The sequence below is a fragment of the Bidens hawaiensis genome, unplaced genomic scaffold, assembly GCF_021521415.1.
Source record: "Bidens hawaiensis isolate Kalapana, Puna unplaced genomic scaffold, B.hawaiensis_p1.1 tig00007743_1, whole genome shotgun sequence".
Taxonomy (NCBI): Eukaryota; Viridiplantae; Streptophyta; class Magnoliopsida; order Asterales; family Asteraceae; genus Bidens; species Bidens hawaiensis.
The window spans coordinates 316,473-344,362 of NW_027491538.1; the positions used below are offsets into that span (position 1 = coordinate 316,473).

Sequence of the window (27,890 nt, forward strand, 5' to 3'; positions counted from 1 at the left end):
TCAACGAACAACACCAGTTCCAAGTTCTCGGTTTCACGTACTTTCAACCACCAGGACCATTCGGAGGAGGAGAACCTTTCGGGAACATCTAGGAAACTTAACTTTCTACTTTTATATTTAAACAAGTGTATTACGCACAATGTGTTAGGATTTCGGGCTTAACCCGAATATTTTCTTATTTTAGGAAAACCGAGCTTATCCCGTATTTGTTCTAGGACCTTTTGATTTTAATGAAAAGTAATTTTTAGGATGACTAAACTTCTAAATTATCATACTAAACATCATTCTAAGAATTCCAACCCTCGCGTTTTGCTGAAAATTACAAGAAAATCATATGTGACAAAAAAGCACGGGCCGTGCTTCCATAAGCACGAGGCCGTGGTCACCCTAGAATCTTCAGCATGATACGCGCTGACTCCGTACAATTCTCTGAATCAGAAACATTTATTCCCCTAGCAGCACGGGGCCGTGTTTCCATAACCACGGGGCCGTGTTCAACTTTCCAGTCTCTATATAATGCATGCATAAACTCACTATTCCATTCACACAAAACACAACATTACCGAAATGGAAAGCAAGAAGGTTGAATGGAGACCAGTGAGGAAAGACAAGCAACATGAATCTTCCTCAAATCTTGAGGAGGAGGTCATGAGACTACAATGAATCATGAGAGACCATGTTGGAAGCAACATTCAAACCGAAGCTCGCGTAATCGAGCTAATCAACAAAGTCGAACTACTGAGGTTCGAAAACTTCCATGTTGTGGATGGCCACGACAAAGATGTGGCCTCCAAGCTCAACTTTCTCAATCGAGAAATCGTTAAGCTCGAAAAAAAAGCTCTCCGAACTCTTGGAAGCCAAACGAGCACCTCCCCACATCCAAGACTTGTTCCGGAATGGTGGTCGTTGAAATCCCGAATTTGTTTCACGTTGAAGTTACTCCCGCTAGTGTTATGTATTACGATCTTGGATTGTGGTTGTACTTTTCATTTCCACTAGGTTAAATTATGTTTTTATGTTTTATGTTTGATGTTTTAATGAAATTTATGACTTTTAATTACTATCTTAAACTAACCAGCAAGGAAAATCAGTTAAAAAAACGAACCAACTCTATAAACAAACAAAAATCAAAAGAAATACTGTCTGCACAATGCAGCACGGTACCGTGCTTGTAAAAGCACGGCACCATGCTTTTGACTACAATACAGTTACGAGTTTTTAAATTAATAAAATAACTTTCCAGACCAATAACCCTAACACCAACTTCGTTTCTGGACGATAAACCGCCGACCATTCCATATTACACTAATTTCTTCATCGAATCCTCAAAAAGGTATGTTAATCTAACAATTATATTGTTCAATTTCATCATTCCAGGTTTAGTTTAACCCTAAAAACTCTCGAGTTAACCAAATCAGGTCTAAACCCGAAAATAATATGGGTTATTCTATTAGCATAGGATGGATGAATTATTGAAAGTTTATTTGTTAATGTTTATTGAGAAGAACAATTCGGGTTTTGGATCTTGAGATGAATATCCAACTAACTAATAAACCCAATTGTTATAACCGGTTAGAAACGAGGGTTCGAATCTGAATAGGGTAGAAATTAGTATTAAAAACACGAGCCGTGCCCGAAACAACACGAATCGTGGTCAACCATTAGTCAACCAAAAGTCAAAATCAACAGGAAATGAACAGCAGCAACAGCACGGTACAGTGCCTCTAAAAGAACGCTGCCGTGCTTTGCTCTCTGTTCCAACAAATTAAAAATTTTTGTCAAAATTTTGACCAATTTGGGTATGATTTGCAGATGGCCGAGTATGAAGACGATGTTCATGCATTCTTAGTCTTTTCCGGACGAAGAACAAGGGACAGACAGGCTAATGCAAGACTAACCTACCTAAACAGACGATTCCCAGAACCAAATTTCTACGCTTGCCAAGACACATTGCGCTAAGTTAACCAATGGGACCGATACAACACATTTGTGAAAGGGCCGTGGAAAAGGGTTTTTGAACAAATGGGAAAGGCGGTGACAGAACTGACAAAGGAGTTCCTGGCCTCTTTCAACATTAAGAAGAAGAAATTTGACATGTGGGATGAAGATGCAATCGAGTTTAGATGTGGGCGTGAATGGCATACAACTTCTGTCACCCAACTGGGAATTGATCTGGGAATCTACACGACCGAGGAAACCGACTCAGACATTTGGTTTACTGCTAAAACAAACTTTGCAGATGAAGATGCTGATGATGAAGCTGAAGCAGGAAACACGAGATTAGAGGCTTGGGAACAACTAAGTTATGAAACTGAAGAATACAATGCAAGCGTCTCAAAGAGCACAGCACTACGTGACCCGCCCATGAGATACATTCACCATCTGCTCAGTCACACTACCACGGCTCGAGGCCAAAGTGAGGGGGTGGTTAACCTGAGGGATCTTTGGTCACTGTACTGCATGAAGAATGACATACATTGCAATATCACGATGTTATTCTGCAAACTTTTCACGATAAATGCAGCTGCCAAAGGAAATACCCCCATTTTGGTGGCCTGTGGATCTATAACCTTTATAGGGCTTACAATGCAGACACAGAAGGGACCCGAAGCCCAGATCCGATAGCCCTCAGCCTTGTCTATTGTGAAAGCATGCAGATGATTCAGCAAATCGGGCAGAACCCAGATGTGTGGAGATTTTGTGACAGATATAACCGGGTTTGGGACCCCGAAGACCCTGCAGAAATGATGCTTCAGGATGTGCACGAGAGGAGAGGATCACCGCCCAGACAATACCACCGCCGCACCTACCGTCAGCGAGGAGGCCCATCTTCATCAAAGGCCGGCCCCAGCTCGTCACACGACAGCCGATACTCTTTCGAGGGTAAATATGGACTCATTGATCAATTCTCAGCTAACACTACCGCCTCATTTAACAGGATTACAAAGCAGATGGTTGCCTCAGATGCACAACGAGCAGCCGAATATGCAGAGATGAGGTGAGAGATTGATCGTTCGGGCTATCGCATGGACAGACAGTGGGGACCATTTGAACCGGACACGGGTAACTGATGACTAGCAGCACTGGTAGGTCGGGCATGGGTATGGGCATGGTTTGGTAATACTTTATGACATTATTATGTGTGTTTTTTAAATAATTTACTTTCTGTCGTACTTGTTTGTTTGTTTATTTGTTGGTTTGAATACTTTTATGGCCGTAGGTGCCGAGACATTATTATAGGTACTAATTTAGCCCGATAGGGCAAGGGATGGAGGATTCCATACCCAATTTTCAGCAATTTATGCTTGGTTGTTTGTGGTTGTTTGCAGTTTTATATTATACAGGTACAAAAACAGGAAAACGGACGATAAACAGGGGACGCTCTGTCGAGATTTCGTTAACCCGTAGGGAACTAACTCTCCATTTTAACCCACTATACTCAATTAGAATTTTTATCTTTTAATGAATCTTTCCACATTGAGGACAATGTGAGATTCAAGTGTGGGGAGGGGAATTACTTGACCAATTGTTTGTTCAAATAATTATAAAAAATTCTCTAATCAACAAATATTTTTGCAGCAAACTAAGATTATTTTTAGAAAACCAGAAGAGAAATCCAAGAATTTTTTTTTCAAATAACCAATTACTAAAGGGAAGTGAAAAAAGTAAAAAGAAATTCTGTAATATTGAGAATAAATTTATGCAAAATATGGCGTTAATACCCAACTCCTCCGTTACTGTGAGATAAACCTCATGCCATATAAATATTTTTCGGAAGCTTTGAGTGAGTCATATGTTTCATGTGATTTAGAACTTGTTGCAATTATTCATTTCAAGACCGCACGAAGCGTTGTATAAGGAAGAAGGTATTGTTATCACAATTCCATCAAACCATTCGCCAAATTACAAAACCCAAAAACCTTAACCTAAACCCTACCACTTCATCCATCTCACAGGTAAAATAGAACACTGGTCTTTTACTGGCAGACCCTAAAAGAACTGGAAATGCATTCTTTCGATTTCAATTTTCTTTGCTGCATACATTCACAAATCCTAGGTTGCCTCCAGAACTTAGGGAGAGAATCTTTCTCTTTAGCAATGAGGTGAGGTAAAAGTGGCGCCAAGAGGATTAAAGGCCACCATTTTGCGGAATTTCCAAAAACGCAATGAAGAGAAGAGCAAAAAGATACGAACGATGCTTAGGTTGCGGAAACTGGTCCCACGAAGGAAGATGTAGAAGGAGTCAAACTCAGTCTCAGCATGAATATACCGAACTAATGAGGGTGGGGGCTATTAGGCTCAAAGCCGAACGGTCCACTAGAGTTGGAAGTTATGTTTAGAACAAGATTGAGGAAGAACTGATCCACATCCTCGACAAAACTGGTCTTGACGATCTGACCTTATAAGAGTCACAAGTTCTCTAAAAAAATAAAAAAAATAAATCTATCATTAGGATGAAAAGCTAACTATTGAAGACATCTCAGAATCCCCGATTACCAGAAAAGTTGTATTTACCATCCCCCACCAAGAGCCCTTATCCACCACAAAAAATACCAAAATTCCAACTCACACAAAACCAACCCGTATTACCTTCTGATTTATGCAACCCTTCACAAAGGAGGAGGTTTGAACTTGTTACAAGCTTATTTATTACAGGTTTCATTCTGACTAAGAGTGTTCACATACATACATCACAGGTATGATCAGATATAAAACCGAGTGTGAGTGAACATTGTGAGAACGTGACGTTTTGCATGAACGGAAGCTCATAAAAACAAAATTTTTTTTAGTTTATCACTAATTAAGAATGGTTATTTTGTTTCCATTTTCTCGGAGCTCGCTTAAGGGATGGCTATAATCCAAGTTTGCTGTTTTTAGAGAATATTTATAAAAAGATTGCTTGAGGAAAAGCAATGTTCAAGTGTGGGGATGTTTGATGTACATAAAATTATACATCTTTTCGGCATCAAATAATCTCTAAAAACTACAATTTCTATCAAATAACATAGCATAAAAGGCTACTTATCATAATAAAATGTAATTTCAGGTGAAACCAAGCCCTAAACGAAGAAACAAGCGAAAAGACGAAGAAAAACAGAAGAAAACACAAGAAAAACAAAGAAACACGCCCCCATGCCTCAAGAAACACGACCCCATGCTTCTGAACACCAAAAAAGACAAAAAACTGGGAACAAAAGCACGGGACCATGCCTCTCACCCACGGGGCCATGGTCACCTTTCAGAAACGACAAAATAAAATTAGCACATGTCATAAAAATGCACGGGGTCGTGCCTTAGGAAGCACGGGGTCGTGGTGAGTCATCATGTACGATCTGACAACATGCAACTTGGACACGTAGACACGAGGCCGTGCTTCTATCTCCAGACAAACTATAAATAGAGGCTCTTGTGTCATTTGAGAAGTGTGCATTGAAAAGAATTATGTCCAGTTTTCTCTTATAAAAACACACACTAACACTCACATAGAAGATTTAGTGAAGAGTTTGAAGGCTTTGAGGTCATCACCATCAACCATCATTAAGAAGGAAGATTCATCTACATTTGGTTAGATCATTCCAAGTTTAATCATGTATTTGTTATCATCATTCATCTTAATGTTTATCATCATGCTCATTATGAGCTAAACTCATTTTACCATCTAAAATCTATGAAGTAGCTTTGTTTTACTTGATGATTATTTAAAACATGTGGTGTAGTCTAGTAAATTACATGGTTATCTTACAATTATCTTTTGATGAGAAATGTTTCACCATCTTAAATCACTAATTCAAAGTTGGTGGTTGTCAATTCTATTGGCAATCATTCATGATCGATTCATGTTCTTGAAAGATAGAAATACTGATGTACATCGAAATATACATCTTTTAAGCATCAAATAATCTCTAAAAACTGCAATTTCTATCAAATAACATAGCATAAAAGGCTACTTATCATAATAAAATATGATTTCAGGTGAAACCAATCCCCAAACGAAGAAACAAGCGAAAAGACGAAGAAAAACGGAAGAAAGCACAGGAAAGACAAAGAAACACGCTCCCACGCCTCAAGAAACACGCCCCTATGCTTCTGAACACAAGAAAAAACAAAATCTAGAAGCAAAAGCACGGGGTCGTGCCTCTCAACCACGGGGCCGTGGACGCCTACACATAAAAGATAAAAAAGAATTAGCACATGTCATTACAAAGCACGAGGCCGTGCATCAGTAAGCACTGGGTCGTTGTCACCTTTCAGAAAAGACAAAACAAATCTGGCACATGTCATAAAAATACACGGGGGCGTGCCCGCTTAGCACGGGGCCGTGCTTCACACTCTAGATTGCCTATAAATAGAGGCTCTTGTGCCATTTGAAGAGTGTGCCTTGAAAAGACTTCTATCCGATTCTCTCTTATAAAAACACACACTAACACTTATATAGAAGGTTTAGTGAAGAGTTTGAAGGTTTGGAGATCATCACCATCAACCATCATCATCATCCATCATCACCATCATTAACAAGGAAGATTCATCTACATTTGGTTAGATCATTCTAAGTTTAATCATATATTTGGTTTCATCATTCATCTTAATGTTTATCATTATGCTCATTATGAGCTAAACTCCTTTTACCATCTAAAATCTATGAAGAAGCTTTGTTTTGCTTGATAAAAATGAAAAACATGTCGTGTAGTCTAGTAAAGTACATGGTTATATTACAATTATCTTTTGATGAGAAATGTTTCACCATCTTAAATCACTAATTCAAAGTTGGTGGTTGTCAATTCTATTGGCAATCGTTCATGATCGATTCATGTTCTTGAAAGATAGAAATACTTTGATACATTATCGAAACACGGATCCTTATATTGTACTTAGAAATGATGAGATATAAGTTATGATGTATTTCTCTAAATCTTGGTAATCCGAAAATGGCTTTGCTTAGGATATCAAGCTAGTTAAAGAAATCATATGTTAATGGAATGTGTAATTATAACCTACACAAATCAACCAAGAGGAGGTTGTGTGATGAACTACAACCACCCGACGTTGTTAAAATTGGTATTTGAGAAATCGAAGTCAATCCTAATCTTTCTACTTTACGAAACTACTTGCCAACTTAAATTGATATTATTGAGATGGCATGACATTAGGAAAGGGTGGACTTTAAAATGCGCATGCTATCTCCTTAGTGACAAAGATGCTCACTTAAGGTTTAAGGAGCTATCTATCATATATTACTACGGCAAGTTTACCACATGTTTAAATATTATTTATCAATGCTAAAATGGAGTGGATTATTGATCTTAGATGGTAACCTTCGCATAATTGAACAACTCGTTTAGAATCTCTTTTTTTGGTCACCTATATATTATATATATAAGTATTTATATTTTATAAGAAGTTTGAAGAAAATTAACCCCAAAATGATTAAAACCTCCGATTAAAGTAAAACAACGAATTATTATTAGAAACATTTGTGTCCACGGATCGATACTTAGTTCTTATCAATACTATTCTACATATACGATAGGTACACTTGCCTATTTTGTGTGTGTTTAGTCTTTGTAAAAATCACCTTTATAAATTTAAAGTACGATCTTGTGCAAAAGAAAATCATCCAACCTCTTATAATTTTACACGTACGCACGCAAGCATCAAATACTTTGATACATTATCAAAACATGGATCCTTATATTGTACTTAGAAATGATGAGATATAAGGTATGATGTATTTCTCTAAGTCTTGGTAATCCGAAAATGGCTTTGCTTAGGATATCATGCTAGTTAAAGAAATCATATGTTAATGGAATGTGTAAGTACAACCTACTTAAATCAACCAAGGGGAGGTTGTGTGACTAAACTACAACCACCCGAAGTTGTTAGAATTGGTATTTGAGAAATCGAAGTCAATCCTAATCTTTCTACTTTACGAAACTACTTGCCAACTTAAATTGACATTTTGGAGGTGGCATGACATTAGGAAAGGGTCGACTTTAAAATGCGCACATTACCTCCCCAGTGCCAAAGATGCTCACTTAAGGCTTAAGGAGCTATCTATCATATATTGCTACTGCAAGTTTACCACATGTTTGAATATTAATTATCAATGCTAAAATGGAGTGGATTCTTGATCTTAGATGGTAACCTTTACGTAATTGAAATACACGTTTAGAATCTCTTGTCTTGGTCACTTATATTATATATATATAAGCATTTATATTTTATAAAAAAGTTCGAAAAAATTAACCCTAAAATGATTAAAACCTCTGATTAAAGTAAAACAACGATTTATCTTTAGAAACATTTGTGTCCACGGATCGATACTTGGTTCTTACCAATACTGTTCTACATATACGATAGGTACACTTGCCTATTTTGTGTGTGTTTAGTCTTTGTAGAAATCACTTTTATAAATTTAAAACACGATCTTGTGCAAAAGCAAATCAAACCATCTGTTATAATTTTACTACCACACGCAGCACACATCAGGTTACATCATGCATCCAGGTCATGGTCTTATATACTTGAAAGGTTATCGACGTCGTGTCCTTGGACTCATATTATAAAACTCGACTCGGTGTGATACGAACAGAGGGTTTACTTTCGTATCTTTTGCTGTTTTGTTTTATTTGCATGAGTCAAGGACCAGTATGGCTTTTCTTTTTATTGTTGGGGTGTATGTAACTTTGAATAAGTTTGTGATTGATGATATAACCTAGCAGCCAATTGTTTTCTGAATTATTCAGAAATCGATTTTTCTTCTTTATCCTATTAGTTTCTTGTTCTATAACCCTATCAAGGGTATCAGAGCCGTTTCGATCACCGATCGGGAACCCTCTCGCTGTCATGACGAACACTCGTAATCAGGATGTTGACAAAACTCTCAAGGAGCACGATAAAGCAATCTCGGATATCCAAGGGTCCTTAGCGGCTCTAATGAAACATCAGGAAGAGATACTCAAGGTGGTTAGCGGCCCGAAAAACGATGGTAGCTCGGGTTCTTCCTTCTCTTTTGCTGACGCTGAATCGAAAGGTAGCAGACTCATGCGGATCGGGAAGGTGGAATTTCCCAAGTTCTCGGGAGAAGACGTGGACGCGTGGGTTTATCGTTGTGAGAATTTTTTCGAACTTGATGAAACGCCGGAAGAGGTAAAACTTAGGTGTGTCGTTGTCCACCTAGAAGGGGATGCAATACAATGGCATCGGTCTTTTATGCGCACTCGTGGGGCTACCGTTGCAGAGGTTCCATGGAATGATTATGTTCAAGCTATTTCGAGCAGGTTCTCCAACGCCATGTTTGAGGATCCCTTGGAAGAGATCGCTTCCCTCACTCAATGGACCATGCAAGGTCATTGGTTCACTACCGAGGTATTACTTCTCGCCTTGGATAATTATTACATGATACTTAGCGTGCAGTGGCTCCTTCCATTACACGATATCCTTTGGAATTTCAGAAGATGACTATGCAATTTGTAGTGGATGGTAAAAATTATGAATTGAAAGGACTCCAAATAATAAGCTGGCAGTTTTTGTTCGATGGAAAAAATGGATGGGTTGGTGCATCAGCATGCTAAGGATTGCTCACTACAATTGTTCAGCCTCCAATTAGCAAGCTCGGAGCCCGCATACCAATCCAAAATAGTGTGTGACAAAAATTAAAAAAAAAAAAAAAAAAGAGGACCTTCAGTGGAGGGAAGTGATTCGTTTGTTTCCGGAGGTGTTTTAGATACCAAACGGGCTGCCCCCCACAAGGCCCTTTGACCACCGGATTATTCTTAAGGATGGAACCGAACCCATTAGTCAAAGGCCCTATAGATACCCATCCGTGCAGAAGGATGTAATAGATATAACGACTCGCGAATTACTGGATGCCGGAATAGTACATAATAGTCAGAGCTCCTTTGCGGCACCAGTCGTGTTGGTTAAGCAAAAAGACGGGCAATGGCGGATGTGTATGGACTACCGGCGGTTGAACGAGGCCACAATCAAAGATAAATTTCCTATTCCCTTAATAGAAGAACTGTTAGATGAGCTTTCGGAGCCACATTTTTTTCGAAATTGGATTTGCGCTCCGGTTACCACCAAGTTCGAATGGTACTTGAAGACGTCCATAAAACGGTGTTCCAAACTCACAAGGGTCACTATGAATTTCTTGTCATGTCGTTTGGCCTTACAAACGCACCGGCCACTTTCCAAGCTCTAATGAATCACGTTTTTCGACCAATGCTACGAAAGGGGGTTCTAGTGTTTTTTGATGACATATTGGTGTATAGCCGGAATGAAGAGCAACATATGAAACACTTGAGGCAGGCCCTATCTGTGATGAAGGGAAACAGATTGTTTGCTAAGGAGTCTAAATGTGTGTTCGGAGGACGCGCGGTCGAGTATCTGGGTCATATTATTTCTGGGAGGGAGTGAAGACGAACCCGAATAAAATTGAGGCGGTTCAACAATGGCCTATATCGAAAACACTTAAACAGCTCCGGGGCTTCTTGGGGTTAGCTGGGTATTACCGTCGGTTCATACGGTCCTTCGGTATCATTGCTAAACCACTCACCGAGTTGTTAAAAAAAGTTGGTTTTCGATGGGGGGAGGACGCACAAACGCGTTCGATCAGCTAAAGGAGCTTTATCCTCGGCACCGGTTTTATCCTTGCCCGATCCCACCAAACAGATTATAGTCGAAACCGATGCTTCGGCGGGTGGTCTAGGGGCGGTTCTCAATCGTCACCCGATTTCTTTCCTAATAAAATCTCTTACTCCGAAACAAAACGCATTTTCGGTATACGAAAAGAAGTTACTCGCCATCATGATTGCGGTTAAACAATGGCATTATTACCTTATCACCGGCCCGTTCGTGATTCGTACTGATCAAAGGAGCCTCAAACACCTTTTGACACAAAAGGTGACGACTCCATCACAACACAAATGGCTCGCGAAACTCATGGGGTATAATTATTGCATCGAATACAAGAAGGGTAGAGAGAATGTTGTAGCTGACGCGCTATCAAGATTCCAAGGGGCCACACTTTTTACTACTTCTATATCACAAATTGAACCATTATTATTGCAAAGGGTGATGGATAGTCAAAGTAATGACATCGAAGCTCAATCTATTATTCATAAAGTGAAAGCAGGTGTGAACTTACCAAGATTTGCATGGAATGGTAAGTGGTTGACTAAAGATAACAGAATGGTAGTAGGGGGTGACACACAACTACGAGCTGAAATAATTAAGATCTGTCATGACTCGCCGATGGGCGGCCACTCCGGGGTTCGGGCAACAGTACAACGAGTGAAAGGGTTATTTTTTTGGAAAGGCATTTCAAAGGGGGTGCCCCATATGGTACAGAGTTGTGATGTGTGTATGCGGGCTAAGCATGAGAACGTGTCTTCGCCGGGGTTGTTGCAACCGTTACCTATACCCGACACTATTTTCACCGATATTTCTATGGATTTCATTGGTGGGTTACCGAAGATGAAAGGAAAGGATACCATATTTGTGGTGGTCGATCGACTCACCAAATATGGTCACTTTATGACACTGGGTCATCCATTCTCGGGCAAGGATGTAGCCCAGGTGTTTATTGATAATATTTATAAATTGCATGGTTGTCCAAATTCTATAATTTCAGATCGAGACCCTATTTTTTTAAGTTCGTTTTGGACGGAATTTCTAAAGCTCCAAGGAGTATCCGCCAAGTTGTCCACGACATACCACCCGCAGACCGATGGTCAAACGGAAGTGGTTAACAGGTGTTTAGAAGGTTACTTGAGATGTATGGTAATGGAGCGTCCTCACACCTGGGTGAAATGGGTTTCGTTGGCGGAATGGTGGTACAACACTACTTTTCATTCGTCACTGGGGAAATCGCCTTTTGAGGCTTTATACGGGTACCGTCCACCTCTTCATATACCCTATATTCCCAAGGACACTACTGATAAGGAAGTTGATGATATGATGCAAGATCTAGAGGCAGCGGTGAAGGTACTGAAACAATCACTCCTTAAAGCTCAGAACCGTATGAAGCAACAAGCGGATAAGCACCACACTGAGAGGGTATTTGAAGTAGGCATGTGGGTTTATCTTAAGCTACAACCGTATATGAAGAATTCCTTACAGGTTCACAAGCACTCCAAGTTAACTCCTAAGAATTTTGGTCCCTTTCTTATTGTGGAAAAGGTGGGAAATGTTGCTTACCGGTTGGATTTGACGGACGATGCTCAGATCCACCAAGTTTTCCATGTTTCATTACTGAAAGATGTCGGCGGGCCGCCGACCAAGATAGTTCCACTTTCCGCAGATGCTCGGTTCCATTTGCAGCCACATGAGGTGTTGGAAAGGAAATTAGTCAAACGTGGTAACATGGCAGCGATGAAAGTATTGGTGCATTGGAATGGACAAGCAGTGCAAGATGCCACATGGGAGTTTCTTGATGAATTGAAGCTGCGTTTTCCCGACTTTGACGAGCTTACTTCTTGAGGACAAGAAGTGAGTTAAGGAGGGAATATTGATACGAACAGAGTGTTTACTTTCGTATCTTTTGCTATTTTGTTTTATTTGCCTGAGTCAAGGACCGGTATGGATTTTCTTTTTATTGTTGGGGTGTCTATGTAACTTTGAATAAGTTTGTGATTGATGATATAACCTAGCAGCCGATTATTTTCTGAATTATTCAGAAATCGGTTTTTCTTCTTTATCTCTATTAGTTTCTTGTTCTATAACCCTATCACGGTGTTAAAAGAATCAGGAGTTGACTTGGGTAGTTGTTTTCAACATGTGGTGAGGAACAGAGAAAAGACTTGGTTTTGGCTAGACACATGGATTGGCACAGGGTCGGTTCCGCTAAGGGTTCGGTTTCCAAAGCTTTTTGCTCTTGAGAAATTTAAAGAATGTCTGGTGGCAGAACGTCTTTTCATACTAGATGGGTGGATATGCGGTCGTTGGGAGTGGTCGAGGGAGCCGGTTGGTATGGCAGAATTTGAGGAACTAAAAGATTTACTTTAGTTGTGTCAAGGGGTTTTAATTGTATCGGGTCAGGATGTGGTGGTTTGGGCTTGTGACCCTACTGGTATGTTTTCGGTTGGGAGTGTTAAGGCCTTCAATTGATCCCTTATGTAACCTCTAATTATGTCTTCGAATGGAACAAATTGGTACCAACAAAGGTGGGTTTTGTGGCGTGGTGGGTAGTCTTAGGTCGGTTGCCAACTTTTGATGCTTTGACAAAAAAGAATATCCCGGTTTGGTCGCTTCTTTGCCCAATTTGTGGCGAGACAGAAGAGTCAGTTGAACATGTGTTTTTGTCGTGTGGCCTTGCACAGTGTATGTGGAGTTTGGTTACGCAATGGTGTAAAATACCAGCCTTCTTCCTTTTTAGCTTTCGGGATGTTTTAGAACTTCATAAGTTTTCGAAGTTCCCAAAGGAAAAGGCAAGAGTTTTCCACGCGGTGTGTTTGATTGCGACTTGGATTTTGTGGAAAATGAGGAATGCGTTAGTTCACAAGGGAAGCCCAATTCGTCTTGTAAGTTTGATGGAGGAAATAAAGGTATTGGGATTTCTTTGGATAAAAAATAGGGGGAAAAGAAGGGGTCTTACTTGGAAGGATTGGTGTCGGTTTATTGTATAGCGGGTTGTGGTTTCATTACTTGTGTCTTTCTTGTTCTTTTGGCGGCGTGCTTTTTGTATTTAGGTGTTTGTGGTTGTAATGGTGTTTCTAGCGTCTTGCTAGTTTGATTAATAAAAATTTTGTTAGTCGTTCAAAAAAATGTATTTGGATGTTACTACATTAAAACATTTTGGGTGTTTTGATTTTGAAATTTAAGATGTTTTGGATGTTGAACTTGAACGGAATATTTGTTTTATAAACTTATTTATATAGTTTTTTTTTCTGAATTCGAATAAAGTCAATTTGAATTTGAATCCAGCTTCAAAATTTTAGAATTTAGATATATGAAATTTGATTCACTAAACGCCACTACTTCAGACAACTGGTTTCAGACAACTGGTTGTGCTTAGCTTACGTACCTTTGAGCTACATCATTTGTGAGCTTGGTAAAATTAGTCATGGAACATGAAGGAACCGCAAGGTTTTTGCCTTCTAGAATTTGATTTGTTAAGAAGGTTAATTCTCCTATAACATGATTGTAGTGTAGGAGAAGCACTGGTGTAAGGTATTAACATAATGTAGTTGGTTAGCTAATAATCGACAGAAACAAGAGTACCTTTTAACAACCATATTATATGTGCGTGTTTCAAATTAGCCTAAATTCTAAACCAATCACCTGTTAATAATAAGTCCCAAATTATAACTACCTAGTTAAATTAGACAAGATAAACTATAATAACAGCCAAGCATACCTTCTTTCGCCTTAACAAACAAACACGACCGGTCGGTAAAGAAAGTTTCCAAGATGTTTCCCTAAATGATTCAAATATTTTGTATTTATACACCTATGTCCCAAAAATATGCATACATTTTCATGGAAACCTAACTAATATTACCTTTTCCTAAATGTGAAAGAAACTAGCAAGGCAGAAGATAAAAAACAAATGCCTAATGATTACTTAACATATCCTGATGAACATCCAAATTCTAGGGTTTCTGGAAGATTTATGTAACATCAACTTTCTAACTAGAACAAGAAAAACAAAAACAAAATTATAACGTAGAAAACAAGTTACATACAATCCAGCTAAAACAAACGCGTCATGAATATATTGAGCATGAACATCCAGATTTGCAAGTTCATAAACATACGACGACAACAAACTTGTACTGCGACAGAAGTACAGGAAAATAAACCACATGTAACCACCTTAAAATTTATAGGAGGTTAAAACTTCATATGGTCTATTTGTTTTATCATCATTATTATCTTGTTGGATAATATGTATACAGAAGAATTTACAATATAACTATATTAGACAGATTTAGAAGTTAACGAACCCATATTGTACCAATTTGTTCTAGAAACTTTGAGTGCAGTTGTTGAATTCACACGATGATGGTGGCTGTTAAAAAAACAAAAATATATATAGGTATTGATAAAGATTCTAGGTTTTTTGTATTTTCTTTCTTTCTTTAAAAAAAAATGATTGAATAAACTTATCACTTTTTTTAAAATATAATTAAATCTTTAGGTCTTGTCGGGTTTATACAACCGGTTTTCTACAAATAAAACCGTTCTTATGTTTTGAAAATTATTAAACCGACCGGAATCGTTGAGAAAAGAAATTGTTCGTGAAACCAAACCAATAATCAGTTTGGACGGTTTTACGATTTCATACTGAACCGTGAACACGAATAAGCAAACTGGTACCTTGGATTTTATTCATAGTCTTTTATTACGAATGCAAGTTAACTCGAATTGTAATTTGTTACCTTTTATTAAACAATACTTCAAATAAATAATCAAACACCCCAAAACAATAATGTAAAAAAAAGAAAAAGCAATCTAATTGGATGCCAAATTTGTGAAATTTTGTGAAAGTTTTTTTTTTAATCATCAACTAAGTAACGTTGAGTACTTCGTGCGCGGCTTCCATTGGTTAAAGGTAGCCCGAGCCGGCCACGAGTCCGTCCCCTAGCGGTCCACCTATTGAGGGATCCCCCGGATAAAACCCTACCCCCACGCTTGCCAAACGACGCGACAGCGAGGGGCCGGTAATACTGGGTGAGATCAGGACTCGAATCCTGGCTAGCCAGGGTCATCTCTCATATCTACCATATAAATTGGTGATAATAGGGTTTGAACCTCTAACCTCCCACTAATAAAGTAAATGCTCTATCATTGAATGACATCCAATTTATTGTGTTTAAGTTATTAAATCATGAATATTAACTGTGAATATAATCAATGTTTGACAAAAAAAAAATGATTAAACGTGAATATGATCGCATCAGCAATGAAAACAAAACTTGAGGTTCAGTTTAGTTATGTAAAAATGGTACATCATGATATGTAAATTGAAACAAAAGCTACGGAAGTGAAATACTTAATTAAAATCGGTAAACAGATTTGTCTACGCTTCAAATTTCGTTGAATAAACACAAAATAACTTGGTAAATAGTGTTTTACAAATTGTAAGATTATAAATATTATATTTATTCAACGAAATTTGAATACACACATAATTAAATATCTATCATAAACATTGGTCGCTATTATTATACGATAACGGTTCATAAATCATTATTTAACTAATTTAACACTCCATTGTTGATTTTAAACTTACGATAGATATTCAATAGTCCATATGTTTTTTTTAAATCATGGTCCAACTTTCTATATCTATAGTGAAATTAAATGTAACAGATTAGTAAAAGTTACTGTGATTTAAAATTACATGAAATACCAATTTTTTTCATATGGTTTACAACTTACAACTAATGGGTCATACTAATTAAGCCCATGACTCATGGATAGCATGGATTAAGAAGAGTAAAGATTAGAAAATAAGAAAGAATTTAAAGTAAGGATTAAATAAGGTTAAAACACATCATCTTTATTATTTTTGTTTAAAGTAGATAGGTAGATAGATAGATTCAAATACTTGCAATCAACCAACGTACATAGACAAAACATATAGTTTAGTGTTGAGTGTTCACTAGTAAGGAGCTTGGCCAATGTAATTTCCACGAGGATAATAGCTGCAAATAACAAACCACCAGCCATTATTAGTGCATTGCACCCTAGCACAACCAAGTTGAACCGAATTACGCCACACCACTTGAGTATAGTGTCCACAAACATGTCCGCTAGCACAAGTATTTGTTGTATAATCATAATACATTTTCTCATTCACCCACAAATTCACAGCTGCGGCGCCCGTGAAGGTACCACTACCCTCGGCTAGGTTCTCACCATAAGGTCCCCCAGAGTGGATTAGGTTGCAATCGGCTATTCTCTGATTAGCATAGTTTTGAGCATAGGCGGCCACAGTGGCGTTCCATACCATGTTTCCAACGCCCACTTGGGCACGAGCCGCATTGTGAGCATCTAAGTAATCTTGTTGCGAGTTTTGTGCATGGATGGTGGTGGCTAGAGTAGTTAAGAAACAAATTAGAGCGAGCGAGAGGTTAAGTAGTGAAGTCATTTGGTAAGTTAATAATTGGTCGGTGGGTGTTTGATGATGGATAGACATGGACTATGGCTTAGCTATTTATAGATGGGATGTGTTTTACGTGTTACTATATATATAAATGGCTATTTATTTAGTTGTTAATAATAAGCATACCAATATAAGCAAAGTGGCCTTTGCTTCAAATCTTAAAATTAATACATGCACCACTTGCTACAAATTCATTCCCCATTTGTGCTTATACAATATACACCGCCCAATCTCATGATAACGTGCATGATGCGTATATAAATTACTATTATATTACTTTTGTATATTGTGTTGTTTCCAAATGCATATAGTTCGTTCTTAGCCGATCAACAAAAAAATAAGTATATAAATTTCACCAACAATTTGGATAAATGTACCAAATTATTTAGAGTTAATAGCCATTTTCGTCCCTGTGGTTTGCTACTTTCGCCACTTCAGTCCAAAATTTGTATTTTTGTCAATTTAGTCCTCATAGTTTTAAATATTAGCCAATTACGTCCTATCCGTCTAACGGCATCCAACTATGCCGTTAGTTCAAGGGTATTTTTGTCTTTCTCCTTTTTATTTTGAGTTATTGGTCATTTTCGTCCCTGTGGTTTGATACTTTTGCCAATTCAGTCCAAAGTTTGAAATTTTGTCAATTTAAGTCAGTTTTTTTTCTATAACCCTAGAGAGCATTATCCAAGCCCAAAACAAGTCTGCATTTACTCTGTCGACAACAGTAATCATACCCCCTCCTCTCGTATTTAGTTTCTAGACGGTTCCTAAACTCTCCCCCATGGTGGAATTCAATGGTAAAGTGGTCAAAGCAATTCTGTGAAACCGAATTGTACGGAAAAAACTAAAAATCGTTTCTTTGATGAATGCATAATATTTAGGGTTTAGAGATTAACATATCATAACGAAAATCTGGGTCGTAATCAACTATTATACATTAATCAACAAAACAATTTTTAGTTTTTTCTGTATAATTCGGTTTCAGGGAATTACCTTGACCACTTTACCATTGAATTCCACCATGGAGAAGATTTTAGGAAATGTCTAGAAACTAAATATAAGGGGGGGGGGTATGATTACTGTTGTCAACAGAGTAAATGCATACCATTATTTGAGGTTGCTCGATGGTTTTGGGCTTGAATTATGCTCTTCAGGGTTATAAACAAAAAACATAAAAAATAAAAAAAACTGAATTAAATTAAACATTAAATTGACAAATTTTTAAACTTTGGACTGAATTGGCAAAGATATCAAACCACAGGGACTAAAATGACCATTAACTCAAAATTAAAAGGAGAAAGACAAAAATACCCTTAAACTAACGGCATAGCTGGATGCCGTTAGACGGATGGGACGTAATTGGCTAATATTTAAAACTATGAGGACTAAATTGACAAAATTAAAAATTTTGGACTGAAGTGGCGAAAGTAGTAAACCACAGGGACGAAAATGGCCATTAACTCAATTATTTATGATACTAAAAAGATTTAGGTTAGTCACGTATCCCTTCAGTCATCGTCCTCGTGAGGTTCTCATCTAGTTCATACACGAGCCTCGTTTTGACATTTTGAAATCTGAGATGTAAAACTGTAACTTCTATATATTTTTCAAAATAAAATTACAAGAATCAATACATATGGAATGTTATAGAAAGTGATGGATCCAATAAAATTTTTTTTACGAGGGGCGGAAATTTACGGATAATTTTCTATCACTATATAATAATTTTTTTTGTTCGATTAAAAAGGAAAAAGATAATCAGACTACATCTTATATTACCTTACTATACCGATAAACAAAAATAGTGTTGGTTTGTTATTTCAACCACATTCAATCATAGCATAAATCTATTAATCTATCTTCTCTATAATCCATGCTATATATGGGTCACAGGAGAAAATAGTTTGACCCATGAGTTACCATATTTTCAATATGTTTGAAGATATTATGCACACATTAATGATCATCTACAACAATTTAATATCTAAAATATAAATATACTTAATCTATACATTAGTTTTTATTAAAGAAGTTAACAATTATAAACAAAAAGAACTCGTGAATTCAGTTTGAATTATACAAAGTTTCTCACATTATATATGTATAATTTTTTAATTATGCTATTTAATTTAAATTTTCAATCATGTGACTATTTAATTTTTGAATTATTAATTTAATATTCTAAACATAATCATTTTACAAAAAACTTTTAAACATTAAAACCATGATTAGTTATAACTAAAAAATTTGGAGTCCTACAATTCAGCTTCAAAATTTTAAAATTCAAATATATGAAATTCAATTCATTAAACACCACTACTTTAGACAACTGGTTGTGCTTAGCTTACGTACCTTTGAGCTACATCCTTTGTGAGCTTGGTAAAATTAGTCATGGAACATAAAGGAACAACAAGGTTTTGCCTTCTAGAATTTGATTTGTTAAGAAGGTTAATTCTCCTATAACATGATTGTAGTGTAAGAGAAGCACTGGTGTAAGGTATTAACATAATGTAGTTGGTTATGTAAGAATAAATATATGGATATATATATTTATGAATGGTCTATATGATTATTTATATTATAATAAGATCAAAGTTAATTAATTATACCTTATTATTATTTAGCTAGGTAATTGTTGATGGACCAAATTACCCTTTCTTACTAATCAAGGGTTTCCCCTTGGGTGTATATAAATATATGGATAGACTAATTAATATCATTGAAAATAACCTAAACCTCACATATAATTCGTGACCCTCTCTCCCTCTATATTATTCGGTTTCTCAAGAACCCTAATCCCCATCACTAATATACATCCTAAAGGGGAACCCGACCAAGCTGACTGTCATGTTGTCTGGATCGTTCTCATTAGCCGTGGCCTCTCTCTCTGCTGTGACAGGTATGTTTTAGTTGTAGGTTTATCATAATATTCATGTTTTCTATTATATACATGAAGAACTGATTAACAGGTTAGCTATTAGTCGAAACACCTGTCATTAACAAATGTAAAGTGAAACTAAAGTATGCAAAAAGCAGTTCTTAACAAGTGAAAATGTACCAACAACAAAACTGAATTACATGAATTGTGAGGTTTTAATAACCAAATTATATATATTTACCTTGAACTTCCAATACACTTCTCAACTTCTTATCCAATGCTCTAGTCTATTCACATGTTACATTCAATAAAATAGAGTTAACACTACTTGTATTCTATTCAAGCAAAATATAGGTTTTCATCTCAATGTAAAAGAGGGAAAAAATGAAATCGACAGAAACAAGAGTACCTTTTAACAACCATATTTATGTGCGTGTGTTTCAAATTAGCCTAAATTCTAAACCAATCACCTGTTAATAATAAGTCCCAAATTATAACTACCTAGTTAAATTAGACAAGATAAAACTATAATAACAGCCAAGCATACCTTCTTTCGCCTTAACAAACAAACACGACCGGCCGGTAAAGAGAATTTCCAAGATGTTTCCCTAAATGATTCAAATATTTTGTGTATATACACCTATGTCCCAAAAATATGCATACATTTTCATGGAAACCTAACTAATATTACCTTTTCCTAAATGTGAAAGAAACTAGCAAAGATAAAACCAAATGCCTAATGAACATCCAAATTCTAGGGTTTCTGGAAGATTTATGTAACATCAACTTTTTAGCTAGAACAAGAAAAACAAAAACAAAATTATAACGTAGAAAACAAGTTACATACAATCCAGCTAAAACAAACGCGTCATGAATATATGGAGCATGAACATCCAGATTAGCAAGTTCATAAACATACAAAAACAACAAATTTGTACAGCGACGGAAGTACAGGAAAATAGACCACATGTAACCACTTTAAAATTTATAGGATGTTAAAACTTTATATGGTCTATTTGTTTTATCAAATATCCAGGTTTTCACTACTGATATTATCGAACCTTATCCTGTTGGATTATATGTATATAGAAGAATTTTCGATATAACTATATTAGACAGATTTAGAAATTAACGAACCCATATTGTACCAATTTGTTCTGGAAACTTTGAGTGCAGTTGTTGAATTCTCACGATGATGGCGGCTGTTAAAGAAAACACAAATATATATATATATATATATATATATATATATATATTAGTTTTTATCCCTCGTATTACGGGGGTTGTTTTGTATTATTTGTTCTAATATTTATTTATTTTTTGTATTTATATTTTTTTATTCTATGAAAGTTAATAATATACTTATGGTTTGATGATAAATTGTTTGACAAATAAATGAGATGTTATAACTCAGTTTAAAAATTATATGGTTTTGATGAGACCCAAGACCCGTTTATTTCTTTTACTATAAAATTGGTTTTTTAATTATAAATAATATTTATGAAAGTTAATAATATACTTATAGTTTGATGAAACCCAAGACCCGTTTATTTTTTTACTATCAAATTGGTTTTTTAATTTAAATAATATATATATATATATATATATATCTTTTTTTAAAATAAATAAGATATTAATTTTTAGTATATCCTATTTTATAGGATTTTTACATCAATAATTTATAATTTGGTGAGAATATTTTTTTATTTATGGAGATGTTATAACCCGTTTAAGGAATATCTGGGTTTGGTAAGACCCATATCCATAAATTCGGGTAAAATGCATGAGGAGTCTCCATTTAAGAATCAAGCAAATCTGGTGACTCCAAAAAAAGGGGGAGCGACCACATCGCGACATGTAGGATTTTTATGTTTTCGTTTATATATATATATATATATATATATATATATATATATATATATATATATATATATATATATATATATATATATATATATATATAGGGTGGTTAATGTACAATAATAGGCTATCATACAATACATACGAGAGGATCTAGAACGTACAAAAGAAGGCGGTGGCATAATTGTAATTAACTTGAAATTGACAATAAAACGGTTAACAAAAGGGCAATTCGGTCCAAAAAATATATTAGCTTAACCTCCCCCTTAGCGAATCAGTTCCCCCAAATTCCCCACCCTCCCCCAAATCAATTTTCAGAAAAACCTCAAATTTCGTTTTCGCAATAGACCGATTATGTCGAAACACCAGTAAAACAAACAATGGAGTTAAATGCGAGCTCGGCAGGAAATCCTAATTCAACTAAGCTTGTTGTTAAGGATAAAGAACGAAGGTCAAAATCAATTAACGACCGACATCAAAACGTACAAAAATCAGGTAATATATCTTGTATTTTGTTAACCTAGAACATATATTGAATTAGGTTTGAAGTTGTTAGTTGTTTGTTATATGTAATAATAAACAAATTAGCATAAGCAGTTACTAAAATTTTTTTGAAATGAAGCAGAACGTGTTTATGTTCAAATTTGTTTAGTAAAATAATGGTTGTGTTAATAAAAAATATCGACAGAAATTATGAGAACATTTAAAAAATTTTAGGTATTAAAAAGTGTATTAGATCACACTGGTCATAATTTTGTGTATGAAGATGTCGAAAATAAAAAAAAGAAATGAAGATGCAAATGAGGAAAAAGAGCACGAACCTGCAAATAAGAAAGCGAAAACAAAACAAGCTGAAGAAAGAAATTCCGACTCCGACTTTGAAACACCAATCAAATCATTGAAATGTAAGAAGAAAATGGTGGATAACAAGCAACATGAAAATAAGAAAAAAAAAGGGAAAAGAAAGAGAGTTACAAAATTCTGATTCAGACTTTGAGACACCAAGGAAAAAAGCCAAAAAGCAAAAACCTCAAACAACACGTTGTAGAAAAAGTTTTCAAGAATATATAGATACAAAAATTTGGATGAGGTGTGCACCTGGAAATATCTTTGAAGCAATTAAAGTGATGAATGAAAAAAAATATGGATTGAAGAAATGGGATTTGGGTCTTTGTTAAAAATGAAGATTACCACAATTCCTGGTCGACTGGCATATTGGTTGGTTATGAACTACGATCCTGATTTGAATGAATTGAATATGGGAAACCATATCGTTAAGATAACACCACAATTAGTTTATGAGGTTTTTGGATACCAATTTGTGGAGAAATAGTGGTAGAAAAAAACAGACCAATAGTAGGCTCAAGCATTTGTGCAGATATGTTTAGAAATCAATTTGAGCATTCAAGGATGAGTATACAAAATGTGTTGGATAGAATGAAAAAACATAATGGAAAAAGAGAAGAGTTCAAACTGAATTTCCTTGTGTTGTTTAAAACATGCATTTGGTTGATAACAAAGTCTACAACGGTGAATTTAATGTTTGTCACATCGATTGATTGATGACTTTTCAGGAATCTCAAAAATGAATTGGTGCAGCTACATGATTCATAATTTGAAGAAATCAAAAAACGACTAGAAAGGTATAAAAGAAAACGGAAAACAAGAACAATTCAATGGTCCGGCAACATTGCTTGCAGTGATTTACACACACGAGTATCAGAAACGTCATGGAGAATTTAAGAAGCCAATCAGAAGACCAGAAATTAGCTACATAACCTCAGCAACTCTTATGAGCATGGATAGCTACTTGTATAAAAATGGTCCATTAACTGATGCCGAGGAAGACAACGAAGACTCATGTAAGTAACTATATATTTTTAAATGTTAAAAATATGACTACTACTCTACCTAACCGCAGTTGTCTGGATTGTCTACATATATGCCTAAAGAACCTTTCACCGAAGAGGAACAGGTAACAGTTCTAAAACATACAAAATATTTCCTTATAAAAAAATATTAACGAAAATATATATTACAGAATTGGAACAAAGAAATGGACACAAAATTAGAGGAATTTGATAAAATTGTCTCTGAAATCAATGAGTTGGTAAAGAGAGGTAAAGAAAGACATGAAACAAACACATGGTTATTTTACAAGTGTTGTGCTTGGGAAGCTAAACTCAATCAAAACCATTATTCCAAAGAAACACCATTTGGATCTCAATCTGAAGGAGGAGGTCTAAATGAATTAGGTAAACATCATTTGTTTCCCTTGATTGTATACTAAAATACCTAACTAAACCTTAATTGTATACTACAATACCTAACCAAAACCCCTGTATAAAATTCTAGTTGCAGATGTTGATCTTTCAATAAGTCAAAGCAACTGTGGTGTGGTTTCATGGGATGCCAACAAGGGAGACAATGATGTGAGCAAAGACCATGAGGTAACCAAGAAGCAAGGGGGAATTCAAGGTATTAAATACCATCTTCTTAATACGTTCATATACGTTCTACTCGTATGCACTTTCTTATACGTCCTGATCAAAAATTTTATATTTATTATTTGTGTAAATGACAAAGATGATGTGAGCACCGAAAAAATGAGCCTTGACCGTGAGAAAGATGTTCAGAATCAAGACAATGTAACAAATGAAAAAGATGAGGTATTAAATGATGTTGAGAATGTTAAGAAAGATGGCAATGTAACAAATGAGAAAGATGGTAAGAACCCTGCTTTAACGTTTTTATACGTTCTACATCTCTACATTTTTTTTTATTTATAAGGTATTTTAAATCAAAAAGATGAGGTATTAATTGATGTTGAGAAACAAGTTGAAGTAACCAAAGGGCAAGGGGTAATTGAAGGTAAAAAAATACCATCTTCTTTATACGTTCTAATATGTTCTACATATCTACAGTTTAATTTTTTTTTTATTTATTAGGTATTTTAAATGACAAAGATGTTCATAATGTTATCCAAGACAATGAGAATCCAAGAACCTTAGCCAATGAGATAGAAAATGATGTTGAGAATCAAGTTGAAGTAACCAAAGGGCAAGGGGTAATTCAAGGTAAAAAATATACCATCTTCTTTATACGTTTTATACGTTCTACATTTTGACAGTTTAGGTTTTTTTTATTTACTAGGTATTTTAAATGACAAAGATGTTCAGAATGTTATCCAAGAACCTTAGCCAATGAGGAAAAAAAGAATGTTCAGAATCAAGGGGTAATACAAGGTAAAAAATACTATATCCTTTATAAGTTCTTATACGTTCTATCCATCTGCATCTAAATTTTTTTTATTTAATATGTATGTAAATGAGACAGATAATATGAGCAAAAAAGATATTAGCCAAGTCTATGAGAATCCAAAAAACTTAACAAAAGAAGTAGAAAAGGACGTTGAGAATCAAATGGCGGTAACCAATAAACAAAGTAAAAAACAAGGTAAAAAGCATATATTTTATACGTTCTAAGAAGTTCTAAGATAGTAATTTTGTTTTGTTAGCTTATTAAATCTTGTTTCATTTGATATTAAAAAAATTATTTGAAGTTGATGAGAACCAAAAAGTTGAAAAAAATGAGGGATATGAAGACAGGAAAGATCAAACTCAAGGTAAGTTGAAGGATAAAAGAGACAAACTTACAGAAACATATCATAAATATCTCAGGATGAACAACTTCACTGAGAAACACCCGGATCACTTGAACTTTGAAGATTTGTAAAAGATGTACAAGACTACAAGAGAAGAGGTTAATGAAAAAGAGAAGCATAGGATAAAATTAAAGTTTGATGATGATCATAAACGAACCACTGAATTATATAAAAGATTTAGTGGGAAGTGTGGCTTCTTGATTGATAATGGAATAAACTATGACATTGTTGATGCCATGAGCAAAAAGGAAGTGGAAGAGAATTTCAAGAAAATTTCAAAAAAAAATAAAAGGTGGTCAAACGTTCTGATACGTTCTAAGATTATAACATAATTTTTAATTAATTTTTTATCCAAGGAAAAATGCTAATACTTTCCAATACGTTCTAATAAAAAAATATTCAATTGCAGCAAAAATCCATTGAATGATGTAGCTGACAAAGGATGTGAGGATGACGATGCTATAAGACAAACAACTGATATAATTCAAGGTAATTTTAAAAAAAAAAAAAAAACTATTGATTATAGTACATTTAAAGTAAAAAAAACTTATAAAAATAATTTGCAATAGTAGAAATTGAAGAAATGAATAAAGAAAAGAGATATAGTCAAAGTACATCAACACAAGAAAATGCTGAAAGACAAACGGAAGAACCCAATCGAGGTAATTAATTAAAAAACATGTTGTTTAAAATATTATTTAAAAAATATACTAACAAAAAATGGTATGTAGTTACAGAAGTGGAAGAATTAAATGCAGAAATTTGTGACAAAGAAAGTATCAACAACTCTACTCAAAGTATTAAAAAGTTTTATATATACAATCACAAAAAACACACAAAAACAAATAAATGTGTATTCTAACTTAGTCGTATTATAGGGCTGGTTGATGTTAATGTTGAAGAAAATTATGAATATGACAGTGAAGATTTGGATTCAGTGATAATGAAAACTCCGTTTTTCAATCAATCAACAGAACTTAGAACTCCTGAATCTAAATCAAAAAAATTGCCCCTTGTTGTTACATCTCCTACACCATCTGCAAGTTATCATAAAATAGATAAATTGCAACGAGAAGAAAGAGAAAAAAGACTAGCACCGGCATTAAAATCATCTTATCTGAACCGGGAAATTGGAATGACTGAAAAAATAACAATAGATTAGCGGATTGTTTCAAGATTTGTTATTGGTGATCTTTCTGATAAACATAAATTTGAAGTGATTTACAAGTCAAAATCTGTCACTGCTTTCAAATTTGTGTTTGAATGCTTTTGTCCGGATATATACATCTTGTCTGGTGCCATGGACATTTACACAGAGTTGCTGAACCATGAAGAGAAGAAGAAAGATGAAAATTATCCCCGTTAAGATTTTTTGCTACATCAACGCTTATAGTAAGTATTACATGTTTATTTATACGTTAACAAAAATGTATACACATATTAATTATATCAAATTTTCTTTTTGATACATGAAGCCAAGTGATTACTATTTGAAGGGAGCTAACGTCAGGGAATATAAAATACTGGAAGTTTTCACATACAACCTTGACAAGATAATGGCTTTGTATAAATTCAAGTCACTCCACCCAGTTACACTGTTTGTTGTGCAAGTACTTTAGGAATACCATTTCTATGTGGTTATTTTCAATTTAAAAACAGGTACAATTGAGCTGATTGACAACATGGCTAACGTCGATATATCAAAAACTGCTCGCTTTAAATCAGCTCAAGAAAGAGCAGATGTCACAAAAAAATCTTTGGAAGTAAGATATAAGGGTGTCCCAGAAAAACTGGTAAACATTTAAACATTCTGTAAAATTGATTTAAATAATATATAAAAAAATTAATACGTTTGATTGCCCGCAAAGAGATATTTTTTGCATGTACTTATCGATAAAGAAGCACCCGATTGCGTCGAGGTTGGAGATATCAAAGATCAAGAGACTGCAGATGGATTGGAGAACAACAACAATGAACTCGATTGTGGTGTCTTCGCTATAAGACACATGGAAACTTACAAAGGGAAGTATCCGTGGACATGCAGATTTTATAAAGAGTGTCCAAGGCAAAAACTACAACTAAACGATTTGAGGATAAAATACTTGTCAAAGGTGTTACTATCCGATATCAGCAAAGCCAAATCAGATTTAGTTAGACTGGCAAAGGAATATGATGCATTACCTGAGAAAACACTGTTCAGTAACAAATTTAACTGCTAAAATTGATGAGAGGCAAGATAAATAGAAACTGACCTTTATTATGTTTGTATAGAAATGGCCTTTATTTTGCTAATACGTTCTAGTTAGATTTTGGTTGTACGATGAAGTTAACAGACCTTGTATGGAAATATGATGAAGTTTTATTAGATTTGGCTTATACGT

At 35.2% G+C, this 27,890-nt stretch overlaps 1 protein-coding gene across 1 annotated transcript; it reads right to left on the minus strand.

The window, feature by feature from the left end:
* Positions 1-16,582: 16,582 nt before the first annotated feature.
* Positions 16,583-17,095, minus strand: LOC143635936 (pathogenesis-related protein 1A-like). The gene has a single exon (XM_077103644.1). The coding sequence runs from the start codon at positions 17,093-17,095 to the stop codon at positions 16,607-16,609; it is 489 nt and encodes a 162-aa protein (XP_076959759.1). The 3' UTR covers positions 16,583-16,606.
* Positions 17,096-27,890: the final 10,795 nt, after the last annotated feature.

What these genes read in the sequence shown, in the direction of transcription:
- LOC143635936 (XM_077103644.1), bottom strand. Translation starts at nt 17,095, where the DNA reads ATGACTTCACTACTTAACCTCTCGCTCGCTCTAATTTGTTTCTTAACT.